This window comes from Ochotona curzoniae, unplaced genomic scaffold, assembly GCF_017591425.1.
Source record: "Ochotona curzoniae isolate NIBS_2020 unplaced genomic scaffold, NIBS_Ocur_1.0 contig_2688, whole genome shotgun sequence".
Taxonomy (NCBI): Eukaryota; Metazoa; Chordata; class Mammalia; order Lagomorpha; family Ochotonidae; genus Ochotona; species Ochotona curzoniae.
In genome coordinates this window covers 7,548,871-7,564,536 of record NW_024465553.1, presented here as the reverse complement: position 1 = coordinate 7,564,536, position 15,666 = coordinate 7,548,871, and the positions used below count along the sequence as shown (strand labels likewise).

At 46.6% G+C, this 15,666-nt stretch overlaps 1 protein-coding gene across 6 annotated transcripts in view; it reads right to left on the bottom strand.

Moving 5' to 3' along the window:
• Positions 1–974: 974 nt before the first annotated feature.
• The window catches only part of RPS6KA5 (ribosomal protein S6 kinase A5), a 133,194-nt gene continuing 118,502 nt past the window's right edge, over positions 975–15,666 (bottom strand). For 5 of the 6 annotated variants that reach the window (XM_040975157.1, XM_040975161.1, XM_040975159.1 and 2 more), the window contains 6 exons: positions 15,296–15,389; positions 11,472–11,642; positions 7,258–7,449; positions 4,012–4,171; positions 2,652–2,815; positions 975–1,315 (listed from right to left, as the gene is read on the bottom strand). In XM_040975157.1, the coding sequence (XP_040831091.1) occupies positions 1,085–1,315; positions 2,652–2,815; positions 4,012–4,171; positions 7,258–7,449; positions 11,472–11,642; positions 15,296–15,389 (1,012 nt within the window). In that variant the 3' untranslated portion in view covers positions 975–1,084. Of the gene's footprint in view, positions 1,316–2,651; positions 2,816–4,011; positions 4,172–7,253; positions 7,450–11,471; positions 11,643–15,295; positions 15,390–15,666 lie in introns of all 6 variants that reach the window. The other variant, XM_040975158.1, reaches the window with a different exon arrangement.

Here is a 15,666-nt window from a genome sequence, read left to right as displayed (position 1 = left end):
TCCTATAAATACAGGCAAGATCACGTTTCTCAGTTGATAGTCCGTGATGGCTCTGACAGGAAAGATAACATACAAATCCCATCACTTCTGTGTTTTTTTGCATAGGGAATGAATTAATTGTGTTTTCAAAATGCAGCAATCTTTCAATGAAGTGTTTTTATCACATAGCACTTCTCTATGAATACATAACTTTTGAGCGATAAAAGTGCTCTGCATAAGTTTATAAAATATGTTTTCTGGATTTAAAAATTAACAGGAAAATTTCAAAACAAGTCACAGGTATGATTCTAAAATATTATGTACATAGATAGAACTACAGGAGGGGGTGGCTCGCTGTAGTGCAGCACAGTGTACACATATGAAGCACAGTGTTAGTAAATCTCCCTTTGGGTTTTCCTCTCGCTGAGTGAAGTGGCTAGCGACTGCTGTGCGACACGCCGCTCCCACCTGTGCACCACGCGGAAGGGGGACACGAGGACAAACGCAAGCAGATGGCAGAAAACGGCACACAGCACACGGCTCACCACGGTGCACCTTATAAAACAGCTCGCTTTCTTCCCACGCTTTTATAAAGTGCAGTATTTAAAACAGACAGGTACCTTACTATTTCATAATATCCATAAAAACAAATTGCCAGGAGAGAACAGTGCAAAATTAAAAACATTCATAGCTTAGCATGCAGCTCAAGTGAATCCTGGACAGAGCGTGGGGCTAAATTCTTATATTTTAAAAAAACTTCTTAGAAAGAGATTAATAGCAAGTTATCATTATACATCATCATAAAATAAAAACAATAAGTTAAAATTCTCTTTCAGGAAACAAGTATACGCCACACATAAAACTCACGACACCATTTCTTGTGCATACAGCCATCTTCCGCCCAGCCCGCGGTACCCACAGGGCCCGGTACCCACAGGGCCCGGTACCCACAGGGCCCGCAGCGCAGAGGCGCGGGTGGAGCCACTTGGCCGCGGGCGCCAGGCCCTCCAGTCCCGTTTCGCGGTCCCCTACCTGCGACGGGCCCACCCGCCAGTCCTCCCGGGGACACCCACTCGGAGGTGGCTGCAGCGTGCCTGCCCGGGCCTCAGTCCGAGAACTGGAAGAGGGTCTCCGCGGGCCCGTCGCCCCCCTGTCCCGGCGGCAGGCTCTTGGTGGGCGTGGTCTTGCCGTGCGAGTGGGAGGAGTGCGAGCTCTCGCTGGAGCTGCTGCGCGTCTCGGTGCTCGTGCTGGTCTGCTTCATCTTCCTCCGCTTGGCCAGCGGGGCCTTGTCCACGTTCTGAAGGCAGAAGCCCTCCCGCTTGTACTTGTTGAAGGCCTGAGAGCAGTCAAGGGAATCGCGTGAGAGGAATGGCTACAGTGCCGCCCCCAGCTTCTTAAATCTCTGTATTCCAATCCCCTGGCAGGGTAGAGAAGTTTCTGGAGCAAGATTCCAGAAGCATCTGTTGAAATTAAGCCAGCCATAATGCCCAGGGCCGGGATTCTAAGGAATCTTCTGTAGCAAGTCAGCCCTGCAGCCCAAGAAGACATCAGCTGCCCACAGAAGCTAACGGAAACCATGAGCAACTCGACAAGCCAGCCCTCCTGTTTTCTAGCCCAGCACCCAGCACCGTGCGCAGTCTCCACCCGAAGTGGACGGTTCCCTCTAGGATGCCCGCTCTGTAGCCCGTCAGGGTCACTGCGTGTGCCAGTGTGCCTTGGATAACTCATAGGTGTCCCTGTCTATTAAACACGAGGCAGGAAAGGAGGAAAGTGGACAGACTGCGTCCGTCACTTGCCCACTCCCCCAAGTGCTCCCCAGCAGCTGGCGAGCACAGGCTGAAGGCAGGAGTGCAATCCGGGTCTCCCTTGTGGGCACGGGGATCCAGCTGCTGTGGTCAGGGCTGCGGCCCCCAGGACCGGCACATTGGGAAGAGGAGTCAGGCGCAGGTGCCGGCAGCCAAAACCCGAGTTACTCTGATGTGGGAAGCAGATATCCCAACCGCTTCTGACCCACGGGCCACACCCCAGCCCCGCGCACTTTCCAAATCTGGTTCTGCAGGTGAAGAGGCTAGGCCACTCCTTTTCTATAAACCACATCACGCTAAATGTCCTTCTCTGCTCCTTACATCACCTGCTCCTAATACTTCCTGCCTAACTTCCCACTCTTTATACTATACTCTGTTGGCGTCTGCTTGGTACGTAAGTGAACAGCGTAGTCTGCCATGTGGTCACAAATTCTCAGATCTGCAGCTGAACTTAGACCAGCAACTCACATCCCTTGCAGTTCGAAGGACAGGCGATGCCCTAGAGGGCTGTTGTGTGAATGGAATTTCATATGTACCCATGTTTGTTAATTTGGTTTTAAGAGAATGATTGGTTTGGGGAAAAAAAGTTTATGCTTTTAGTTTTCCATTGCCTACTGAAAACCTCCAATTGTTCAAAGAGCAGTCTCCTCTCATAGATTCATTCTAAACTGAAACAACTGCTTTGTAGGTTGGCTGTGACTTTGATCCCCCAAACCCTCTGTGTTTATGACGGCTAACAGCATGAAGCAACTGAGCAGTGCTATTTTCGATGTCACTGCGTGTACCTCCAGAACGTCTGCGTTGACTTCTCTCGGCCCCTGTTAGTTCCCCCGCGCCCCTGCCCCACGCATGCAGGGCCCGCCTTACATGGAAGGTTGCTTTCACACACGTATGCACAGCAGCTCCCGAAGATCCCAGGATGTCGGGCGTCATCAGGGGATTGGAGGACAGCTGACTGCCATCTTGAAGCCATTCGTTGTACCTCAAGCCAGACATCTTGAGCCTTTTATTGGGATCCACGGTAAGAAGTCCTGGGGGGTAAGATATTTAAGTCACACCTTTATTGTGACTTAAAAGCATCTCAGACATAATTCTCAGTTGTGCTCACAGTGACATGATGGCTTTAATAAGGTTTCAATTTCCTACCAAGTTAACTGTACTTTATATACATGTAGGTCCTTTGGTGAACACAGACACTGATGAGAAAGACGGAAGCCGATTTCTAGGAGTGCGCAGGTAACGGGCTTGTCCCATAAGACAAACTCAGCACTCAAAGGAGAGGCCCCCACTGGTGACTGGGTTTAGCCCCGCAAATGAACACTCAGCTCCCAGACACCTCCTGGCTGCCTTCTACAGCTCAAGGTGTGTGGTCAGGCACTAATGAATCAAAGATGGAGACTCAGAGGAAACACATGAACAAAAGTGCAGGTGTTACACACCAGGGAGGAAACACAAAGGTGAAACACGCAGACCCAGCGTGTGCGCAGGCCCAGGGGAAGGACTTAGCCTGTAAGGGCAGCCAAACCTGAAGTTTCCAGGAGTTGAGTCTGGAGGATGAGGAAGGCTAGCAGGATGAAGAGCGTGCTTCGGGGCACATCTAAAAACCTGGGGGGTTCTGGAAACGTGGTGTAGCACTGGCAGGGCTGGGTGATGGGAAGGCAGAGGCCGGCAGGGACAGGTCACCATGACTCCAGGCTTAGGAAGATGACCTAAAGCTAACACACTCTTCTAGGATTTCACCGATAGGTCTCTGTGTCAACAGCAGGACAGGCCAGGTCAGAGGCAGGGAAGGATGCCGCGTGACTGCAGGGCAGCGGTGCTGGCAGAGCCAAGGGGACGGCATGTGAGTGGCTGCTGAGCCTGCAGGACTCAGGGAGGGCTGCGGACAGCCAGCAGCTACGGGCACTGAGGATGGCACAGCTCAATTTCTGTTTCAGTGATCTGGCTTCTTGGCAGGGCCTCTGCCCAAAAGAGGCAAGATGGGGGGTGGGGGACGTGTCTGAGGGGAGGACAATGGGAACAGGGTAGGTTTGTTTCCGATCTATTGGGCTGTTCATGCTGGAGACATGGCTAAGATTATGAAGTGGCAGTGTTCTGATCAGCAAACAAGAGACCAGCCTGCAAAATCTTCAGAATATACACAGGCTAAGAAGCAAGTGTGTGTGCCATGGATGGATGCCTCCTCAATCATTACTTATCAATAAAATACATCTCATTAGGTTATTACCTTGGATCAAATCCTTAGCCTCTTGTGACACATTCTTCCAGGCTTCTCCTTCAAAGGAGAAATCTCCCTTTTTGATTTTCTTCATAATTTCCACTGCACTGGTACATGTCAAACTCCGGTCATGGGACTGGAATGGGACTTGCCCAGACAACATCGTATACTGTTACAGAGAAAAGTAACAAAACTTAATGACTGCCAAGGCCACCGACAACGCCAACGCCACACCGGTGACCCCATTGCCAATGCCAGCAGCACTATCTGGCACGCACTATAACTGGTGGTATGGGTTCAGAAGCTCACGTGACTTCTATCACTGAAACAACCAGTAACGTTTTAGGGACTTGTGAATAGAGTGACTGGCTCATTATCATTTCAAGATTTAAAACCATTGCTACAAATATAGCAGTTCCCACCCCTGCCCCAAGGATAATACCTTATAATTTTAGCTGACGATTCAGCACTCAGTTTCTTCTAAGAATAATTTTGTTCTGCAAGCTGATTACAAATGGTGAAGCAACGTGTCGATACATATCTACACAGAAATATGTCCATATGGATATGATATATATCTATACACGTGTGTCTGCATATGCATTATGTACGTCCACACCCCCACATCCATATGGAGTGAGATAACCTGCATTCAAGAGGGACTAAAGAGAAAAAGGCAAAAACAGCAAAAGGCTAGATGCTCACAGAACATTCTCTTAACAGCTTCTCTAGTTTTGAATTTTCAAAATGAAATTGCAGGTGGAAAAGTGGAAAATTAAAATATCTGGGCCCGGTGCAGTAGCCTAGTGCCTTAAGTCCTTGGCTTGCATGCACCAGGATCCCATATGTGTGCTGGTTCTTATCTTGGCTGCTCCATTTCCTATCCAGCTCCCTGCTTGTGGCTTGGGAAAGCAGTAGAGGACAGCCCAAAGCCTTGGGACCCTGCACCTGCACGGAAAACCTGGAAGAAGCTCCTAGCTTCAGATCGGCTCAGCTCCAGCCGTTACAGCCATTTGGGGAGTGAACCAGAGGATGAAAGATCTTTATCTATCTCTTCTTCTTTCTGTAAATTTGACTTTCCAATAAAAAAATAAATCTCTTAAAAAATTTTTTAAAAATTTAAATGTCAAGAACCAAACACCTGAAGAAACTACATTTTCAGTGGAAGTGTACACGCTGCCCGGGCAGGCTGTCTGCTGCCACACACTGGCTCCCTGCTGGGACTGTGGGCTGGATGGCCCCTGCTCTCCACGCGGAAGCTGCAGCCCCTAACATCTGGAGACAGGTCTTTCTGGAGAGAAATAAGGTTCAATGAAGTCAACAGGATTAGTGTCCTTAACAGAAAAGATGACAGACAGCTGGCCTTGTGTGCACAGGCACCTGGCAGGGCTCGCGTCCCCGCAGCAGGCAGACGTGATGGGAAACCAGAGGGCCGTGCGTGTCTGAGGCAGAGCAGAAGCCACCACAGCCTCTGTGCTTGTCGTGGGCCACTCAGGAGCTGTGCTAGGTGGCCAGGGACAGGCACTCGCTGACATGCAACAGTTTGCAAAGCATTCTCCGTTGGCAGTTTAATGAAGTTGCTCATTTCATCTGTAACTACGTTGTCACCTCTCTAAAGGCACAGGATCATGACCGCAATGCCATTCTCATACCAAATATAATTAGTAGAAACCCATTTGTATCACTTAACAGCTGATCCATGTTCAATTTCCCTGTCAGCATTACACACATCGCATCGAGTTCTACAGGTTAGTCTTGTGGAATTTATGTTGGCGGGACTCATGCCATTTCAGGTCATTGCCTCTCCTAAAAAATGCCAGCAAATTTAAGCCCTTGAAAAAGAAGGAATTTCTTGGGTATACAGAAGTTGGCTCTTTATTATTATTTCTATTTAAAATATTTTCATTTGTAAGTATGTAATTTGTTTTAAATTATAAGTGATGATTTAAAATTGTTGAGACAAAAACCACATGAAGCCTAAAAATAAAGACCATCCCGCAGGGGCCAGTGACCAGCCGCTGGCACAGACGGGCACCAGAATAAACCCCAGATGGAGGACAGACTGTGGGCTAAAAATGAGAAGTCTGAATTCGGAGGGGTATTTCTAGTCGTGGACTGGGCTGGTCGAGTGACAATCTGGCACCAACGCCAGAGACCATAAAGAAATGACACATCTGACTCATGGAAATCTTCTGAGGTTCCCTATTCATATCCCTCTCAACACAAAAGAACAACCCATATTACTTATAAACGAAGCTTCAAACAAGTGACAAATAAAACAATTTTTAATATTAGTGACACACAAAAGGTTTAGGATTTTCAATAGTCTTAAAATTCTGTCAGAAAAATCTCTCCCTAGGGAAAGGGGCAGAGTCGGTAAAGTGTGACTCAGGAGAGAAAATGCAGCCTGAAGGAGCTGCCCGCTGGCGGGCACCCCATGTGCAGGTGTGACATCACAGGGGTGACGTCAGCACACCCGCCCAGGAATCTGTCCTAGCAAATCAGGAGGCAAATGTGAACACATATATGGAAAATATTCCTTTATGTAGTTCATCATTAATGAAAAAATGGAAAAGTACTAACTGTTCATTAGTTTAAAAAATAATTCCCTGTCTGCCTTATGACTTAATGCTGGAAAAGCAAAGCTATTTTGAGAAAGAACACACTGAGATTTTTCTAGCTTAATGTTCAGTTTCTGGTCATGGCAGCCCAGGACATTTTGTGAAAAGCAGCTTTACCACATTTACGATACATCACTGTAAGTGGTCTCAATTTTACCTATTAAGTTGCTCATTTATTCTAAACATTCCTTAATTACATAGTTTGGAATCCAAAGAACAGTTTTGAGAAACTTTTTTCTAGAGAATTAACTTATTTTCACATTATATCTAATATACATCTTTTCAAAATATATCATCACTTCTTTCAAAAAATATGTACCACTGTCATTCATATAAAATGCAACTGCCTTAAATATTACAAAATGAATCCAAATAAAAATCTCTACATCTGAATTCTTAAAAATTTTATTTTCCATTAAAATGTTATAACAGATGCACAAAAACTGGGCATATTTCTGGGGTATTTTGTGTTATTTCACTGATACAAGTTTTAAGAGAGGCGAACCATCTTCGGTCAGGCCTCTAATTGGTTGTACAGAAATCAATTTGCCATTTGTTTTCCCCCAGTCCAAACTTGGGGACAGCCAGGGAAGAGCGACAACCAGGTCTGGTGGCTTTGCGAGGACACACTCACCAAGATGACGCCCAGGCTCCACAGGTCGCAGGACTCGTCGTAGCCGGTGTGGCTGAGCAGCTCCGGGGCGGCGTAGTGCAGGGTGAAGCAAGGGGTCTTCAGGGGCTGATTGTCAGGCGGCTTCAGGCGGGCAAACCCGAAATCGATCACTTTGATTTCCAAGTTGTCGTTCTCATCAGTGAACAACAAATTCTGCAAGACAGCGGCACATGCTTGAGTTTCTTAGGAAAACGGTCTGCAGAGCCCACTGAGGCCGTGCGCCCTCTCTCTGCGTGCCCTGTCTGACACCGGGCTTTCGGGGGCGGCTGGGGGGCTGCTCTCTGCTGGATAACCTGCTGCCAGGACTTGTATTTCACCGGTTTCCCTCCTCTGACCCTTCCTGGCACAGGCCCCTTCCTGGGCACACTCGCTGCTCATTCAGAGCTACTGCCCCAATTGTCCCCTGTGCTGTCTTCCACGCCCTCCTGGCTGGCACGTGTCCCCTCAGGATTGTACACCTTATATACTCACCCCCACTGGTGCCTCCCTACACTTGTGCCCAGGGCTCTGGGACATGTCTGTGCATAAAATAATTTATCAACGAAACATTTCTTTAATATCTAGTAGATGCTATTTTAAAAGACACGCATTACATTTCAGAACTCTCTCTTACCAAGCTGTTAATACTTAAAAAACAGATTTTGGTGCTTGGAGACAGTAGGGCTTAAATAAAAACCTTGTAATTTTGAATCATTCACCTACTGAGGTTTTGTGGTCACTAAGCTATTGCTGGATTACTTTTGAATCTGTCACCTGCTTCATAAATGCTAACTGCACTGCTGCACAAGTCCCTATTTTTATCAGAACATCAGACCGAAGCTCTAAGTGACTGAATCTGGCTATTCTGTCCTCAGACACCTAGACGAATCTGTCATACCTCTTTATTCGTTAGATTATTTCCAGCTCAGGGATATCATTTGCTTTGTTAACACTATTCCTGCTAAAATAAATGACAGAAAGTGTCACTGATCCAAGAAAAAACAAAAAGCTTTGAAGCTTCAAGTTCAAAGTTGAAAATCAACATTGAGAGGAAAGAAAAGCAAAAGGAGAAACCGGAGAAGGTTTGGTTTGTGCTCTCACAGTGCTTGACGCTCACGGTGGAGTCCCGCTGGGCTCTGCGGGAGTGCTGGGAGCAGCCCAGCAGCAGGTGAGACCTGCAGCCCTGCCAGGTGCAGGGCGTGGTGCTGCACAGAAGGCCGGGCAGGCCCTGGGGCGGCGCCTCTCCACTGCTCCTACTAAGCCTGAAGAGCGGCAGTGCTGTGGTGCAGTGGGTTAGTGAGCCTTTGCTCGTGACCCTGGCAGCCCATCCTGCAGTCCTGCGTGCTCTACTTCCTGTCCAGCTTCCTGATGCTGCTTCTGGGAAGGCAGTGGGTGAAGGCCAAAGCACGTGGGCTTTTGCTTTCCATGAGAAAGATTTGCTTGGAGTGTCAATCTCCTGGCTTCGTCCTGGCGCAGATCTGTCTGGCTGCCATAGCTATCTGCGGAGTATATGGAAGATCTGTTTCTCTCTCTGTTGCTATGTCTTTCAAACATTAAATAAATACATGGAGTATATATAAATAAATACAATCAATATATCTGATTTTATTTTTTTCAATAATTAACATTTCAAAAAAATTTATTTTTATCTATTTAAAACGAAGAGAGACAGATTCTCCATCCTCCATGTTTTCAGTAGCTGGGGCTGTAGTAGGCCAGAGCCAGGAGCCTGAAGTTCCACACAGGCCTCCCACGCAGGTGGCAGGACCCAGGGACTTGCGTCATTAACTGCTTCTCCCCAGGTGGGCATGCTAGGAAGCTGGAATGGCAAGGGGAGCAGATTTGAACCCAGGTACTCCAACGAGATTTGGGTATCCCGAATAGCATCTCTCCACTGCCACGCCAGATGCCTACCAATGTGGGGCCGTGTCGTTCAGTTTCATTTGCTGACTTTAACTCATTCCTCCTATTTCCAAGCATGCGACACTGGGGAATAGTGCCCGCCTGCCTACTTCTTCTGGCAAACTGACGATGCGACAGGAGAGCTGGGGGTTAGCGTTCAATCCCTTTCATCTATATCCCCAGTTCTGCCCACAGCTAAGAAGACATGTGAAACTTCTCTAGTCTTTCACAAGGACGGGCTCATTCTAAAATATGCAAAGCAGTCTACTATGAATGTCAGCCAGCTTCTAAATCTATCCAGCTCGCACCTCCAAGTGGAGATACTGCCAGTACATAAGCGAACGTCACATAACCATCTAACAAGAGATGGGTAATCAGCTGTTAAAATGTTACATGGGGAAAAGACCATGTACTCTGCCATTTAAAAGTCAATGTGGTTAGCTCAAAGGTACATTCTCATTTCCCTAAGACCTAGTTTCATTTAAGCATTCCAATTTTTGTAGATTATCTTAGAAATCTGACAAATCTGGTTCATTTCAAATGACTATCTGGAAGAACATCCTGTTAACAAACAGGAAGTAAGGCACCTAAGTGTCTTCTGACTAGGGACGTAGGCAGGCAAAGCTAAACTGTGGCAGTGAAGACGGGAGCCTCATGCGAGACTCATGAAATGACAGATGGCCAGTTCTCAAAGAATACAACATGTGAAAATGAATTCTATACAGTCATGGAACAGAACTTTTCAATTAAAAAAATACATGCTTGCTCCTTGTCTATCAAGAAAGCACTTAAGTGGTGTGCTTTTGCATTTAAAAATAGGCAGCTAATCTCCAAAGTGCGGAGTGCCACACTGCGGTGGGCGGTGCGCAGGCGGGTGAGAAGCCTGGGGAGCGAGGCAGAGGGGGCCTTCCTGGTTGCAAGTCCGTAACACAACACCCACTTTCGATTAATTACTAGCAATATGAGGAACCGTAATGGGAAGTGCCAGGGTAGATGTTTAAATACTGTCAGGGCATCCATCAGTCACCACCCTCTGTGGCTGCAGACTCAACCAGATGGGGCTAGAAGTTATTGAGAAAAATGTACTTGTGCTGAACATCACTGACTTTTTTTAGCTATTATTGTCTAACTATATTCTGTGACAACTCTTTGCATGGCATTTGTCTTGTCTAAGGAGCCTGGAGCTGATGCAGAGGGTAAGGGGAGGACCTGTGGGTTCCATGCGGACACTCTGCTATTTCACCAAGGGGACTTGGGCACCTGCAGGTTTCGATACTGGTGGCGGGCTCTGCCACCAATCTCCAGTGGATGCTGAGAACAGCAGTGTCCCAAATTCCATTTTCAAACCTCTTATTCCTTTAAGAAAAAAGACATTCAAATAAAAGAGAAAAATAATGATGCCTTTAAAGAACTATTCCAGAAATATCTTAGAGAACTATTAAACATTAATATTTTAAATACATTTGAATATGTATTATAGTCAAATGACGATTAAAGATAGTTTCAGGATTTTGCATATGGTAAAGGATGAGTCATGGTTCTCTTTTTTATAAATCACTGGCTTTGGTTTTTTTTGTTTTCATTGATTCTCTGAAAGGAAAGAGTTTTCATATTTTTGATACTATAAAAGGGATAATTCCAGAGCTAGGAACTTTCTTATTAACCTTTTGAAAGAAGAATATTTTAAAAGCTGTTGCTTCTTGTGGTTGTCCCTTTGCAATTGTCTGGAATGTATGAGATCTGCTCTCTGTATATTAATAAAAAATTTAAAAGACAAAAAAGCTGCTACTTCTGCACTGATACACGGTTATAGAAATACAACAGTGAGCACTAAAACACATAAAAAGTATATAACTAGTTAAATCAAGACCATTCTTAATGTTCAAATATTTGTAACAAAACTACAGGTACCTATTCATAAGCTAACCAACTTAATTACAAATATGAAAAATAAACTTTCAGAACACAACCTTTAAAAAAATCTTGTGAGATGACACACATATAGAAGGGGCTTTATTTTCTACTACAAAAATTCCCATCACTATTTTTAGTTCACAGCAGTTGCATCAAGTATTTCTTCCATAAAAGGCTGTCACACTTACAAATAGAACCTCAACATGATTAGCTGGCCAAGAAAAAAAAAAGACATTTATTTTAGACTGACATAGAAAGGAAAAAAAAAATGCAAGGAGCATAATTTCAATTATCAACACAGCAGCCCTAAAAAGAAAGATTCCAGAAAGCCCAGCTCGTGATTGGGAGAGATCTGCGGATGCGGCCTCGGCCTTCCGTACCTCCGGCTTCAGGTCCCGGTGCACCACCCCCACGTCATGCATGTGGCTGACGGCGGAAACCAGCTTCCGCATGATGTAGCTGGCTTCGGTTTCGCTGAAGTGCTTCTTCTTCTTAATGCGTTCAAACAGTTCTCCCCCGTTCAACAGTTCCATCACTAGGAATGTGTGAAGCTGGAAAAGAGAAAAAGAACAATGGAGGGGACGTAGCGCTGCAACGAGGCGGCGCGGACACGTGTCAGCATGGAAAGCCTGCGTGGGCTCCATCGAGGGCCAGTGACGTCACAGAGTGCACTGCGGGAAGAACCCACAGCGGTCCTTGCACTCTGCAGGACAGAGCTGAGGAGCGGGGGCTTTTTCTTTTCTTCTTTTTAAAAATTTCTATGTTGGTTGTGGAAAACTTTAAGCACTGTGGGAAAATCTTTACATCACTTTCCTTGACTAATTCTTTGTTTGAATTCTGCTCAGCCTTGTCTATCAAAGATGATATGTCTGTCTTTGTTATGACCTGGTGTTAACAAAATGTGAACTTTTCAGTTTGCAATCCTAGAGAAGATTCAGGAGCATGGGTCACTAACTGCCCTCGCAAGGCCCAGCACACTCATTTCATAACAAAATTATCTTCTGAAAGAAATTGTTGTAAGATTATGCCATTTCAAAACTCCTGTTAGTGTTCTTAAGGTCAGTCTTAGGTCCCTGTGAATAGTCATTTCCAGCACCCATAGCTCACCACCTGAATGTTGTTTTTAAGTAACTGCTCTTATCTCGGTGGCACGATCATAAGTAAGGAGCAATGAACCTTGTGTATTGGAATATTTCCAATGCTTTGCATGTATTTCCGTAAAGAAAATAACACAGAAGCTGTCATAAGGCACAGGAATTACAGAAAGCTTCATTAGGACATAAGTGGTTTAGTACAAGACATCACATCAACATTCAGATTCAGGTGCCATGCACAATGTTACTCAACAAGCAAAATTTATTTCTTGAGTCAACAAATCTCAGAAAAATCACTTTATAAAGAAGAAAACTCATAAGTATATTATTCCAAACATACTGGACAAACTGTGAAGGGCTAACAACATTTTTTAATAAGAAAATGCTACTGGGACACTAGGAGAGCTAATTAATTTGAATTTTCACATCAGACAAGGTCACTGGAAGGAATGGGCCAAGTGCGATTCAATTAGCTTTGACCATTTTAAACATGAAGTGAGGTGACTGCCACAGTGGTCTCAAGGACGGCAGAGGGCCAGGCACGCCCACACGCCAGGTCTGTCACCAAGAATGTCGAGGATGCTGCTTTCCTTGGATGCACTTTAGGGCCCACATACAGACAGAGAAATAGTGTGGGTAACAATGAGAAAGTCTAAGCTGAGCCCGTGGCTGCCAGCTTATGTGGCACCAGTGACTTCACAGATGTGACTGTAGGTCTTGAGGTGACGCTGAGTTAGTCATCAGTCAGCAGGACGAGGCAGAACAACAAAAGCAAGAGGATGCCGCTGCGAAGGCGCAGAGGCCAAGGGATGCGGGCAGTCTCCAAGGCTGATACAGGCAGGCACGTGGCTGTTCTCTCAGAGGCTCCAGAAGGAACCAGCCTGGCTGACACAGTGCTCTACACCAGTGAGGCCGATCTGGGACTTCTCACCCTCAGAATGTGGGACAAGGTGTTTGTTTTCTGTGCACAGTGGCCTGTTAGCAGCAGCACAGGGAGTCCCTACTCCATGGACAGCGGAGACGGGCACACTGAACATGCCCTCTCGCCGAACAGCCGACGGCCATACTCAGTGTCCTCCAGCAGTGGAGACGAAGGGTCTAGGCCACCGGGTCCCCATCACAAGAACAATCCAAGCTGTCCTTGAAATTCCATATTAGTGTTACGATCCATGTACGCTGGCATATTTAGAATTATTTCATGAGACACATGATGATAAGGGTGGAACATAAAAATAGCATATAATCAAGTAACAGAGACAAAACATCAGGGATGCCATTCCTGAGAAGTACCAGTGATCTGAAGGACAGAAATCAGATGTGCTTGGGGAGGGGGTATAGCTCGGGCCATGACAGCAAAGCCACAGATACTCATCCAAGATGAGCCCGATTCCTTGGCTGGGATGTGAGACTGTCCTCATCTTCTCACACACCTCTCGTGGACAGGGCACTCACTACCTCCACCAGTCGCTGGATTCCGTGGGAGGCAGGAAGGGGTGGAGAGCAGTTTCTGACTCTGAGAAGCCCAGAGCAAGTTGACAATGACACCATTTTTGGATATTCACTATCTGATCCAAAAACCTGGCCATTTCTCCTTCTCCTGAGGAGGCAGAGAAAAGTTAACTAACACTGCTGGGCTCTGGAGCTGGGAGTACTTGGACTCAGGCCCCAGTCTGACCACTTACACACGGTGAGCCCCAGCTGCTTCTGGGACTTCCGCTTTTCCCACTTCACAGAGCTAGCCAAGGGAAGGGCTGGAAGAGGCACTACATGTAGAGTGTCTGGTATATTTCCTGGGCAACATAAAATACATGACTGCAAATGGCAGGTCTGCCACTGCCAGTGCCAGGGCTTCACTGCCACATGTCGCCCTAGGCCCTGTACTTCGGAAAGGCTTCAGTGTGGGACAGAACTGCACTTTTTTTTTTTTCTTTAACGTATGAACATTTGCTAAAAAGTTTTTTTTTTTTTTTTTTTTTTTTTTTTACTTTTTTATTGGAAAGTCAGATTTACGGAAAGGAGAGAAAGATCTTCCTTCTGCTGACTGACTCTTCAAATGGCCCCAACGGCTGGAGCCAGGAGCCAAGACCTTCTTGCGGGTCTCCCTGCACGTGGGTGCAGGGTCCCAAGGCTTTGGGTTGTACTGTCCTCTATTGCCTTTCCAGGTCACAAAGCAGGGAGCTATGTCAGAAGTGGAGCAGCCAGGACAAGAACCAGCCCCCACATGGGATCCTGGCGTATGCAAGGTGAGGATTTTAGCCACTAAGGCTACTGCATCTGGCCCCAGAACTGGCCTTCTAAGATGGGTCACAGACTCTACAGCAGCACAGTTAAGACAGCCCAGCACTGAACAGCATGCTTCCCTGACTAGATCTTTACAGCCTTACTGTGCGGTCTTACATAAGTCTCATGACGCTTCAGCATCTTAGCTTCTTCACTGGTAAAACTAAAGCAGTCAAGATTAGTTTTTGTCTGTTATACCTCTGTGTTGTCTAAAGTAGTAAACACATTGTCCCACCTGGTCTGGGGACACAGAATACTGAATGAAATGGAGGGGTTTGTGATATGGGCAGTAGCTGTGGGAAGGGGTCAGAGGAGACATGAACTTGATACGGTAGCATTCCTCCTCCATTCTAAGTGGCACGCTTCTGAATTGGGCTCCTGTTGGAAAGCAGGGCTGAGGATGGACGAAGAAGGAGCAGCATGACCAGGCCTGAGGTTTGCAGCAAGATGAAGGAGAGCATCTGTGGCCCTTGCACCCTGCTTCACTCAGCCTGCAGAACTGGGCTTACGACTCTGAGTGTCTGTAAAAGGCTCGAGAGCCTTGGGAGTGTGTAGTGACGAAGTACTGCACATCGGAGTTGGTGACAGGGTCACCGAGCTCCTGGCCTGTGTCCTCCTCCTCTGTCCTAAGTGGCACCCACTGAGTGAGATGAGCTGAAGTACAAGGTCGGGGTGGCTAGGAGTGTGTGCTGCAGGGACGGTTTCTCTGCTCTTTTCAGCTGGGAGATGCTCCATTTCCCTGATTCTCATCATGCAGCCAACCAACAAGACAGATGAAAAGTAGAACCGGTTATGGAAGCCAGCACACAGAGAAACACAATGTGGAATACCTGATCGTGAAAAACTTCATGCAGCTTCACAATGTTGGGATGTCCTTCGCAGAGTTTCAGAGCTGTTATTTCTTTCTGAGTATTGGCCTCCATCCTGCAAGACAAAACAGTGTCTACATGTCTGTCTCTCTTAAAAAGAAATTCCATTGACTTGAGATGGAATGAAACTGACAGACACACAGAGGCAGCTTTTATCTGCTAGTTTACTTCCTAACTGCCCACAGAGGTTGAGAATGAGCTGGGGCAATGTTGGGAACTGGGAACTCAACCTGGGCCTCCCCTGTGGGCATCAGGAACATAGCCAGCCACAACGCAGCCTCCCAGGGTCCCCACGAGCAGGAAGCTGGAGGCCAGATACCGACACGCCATAT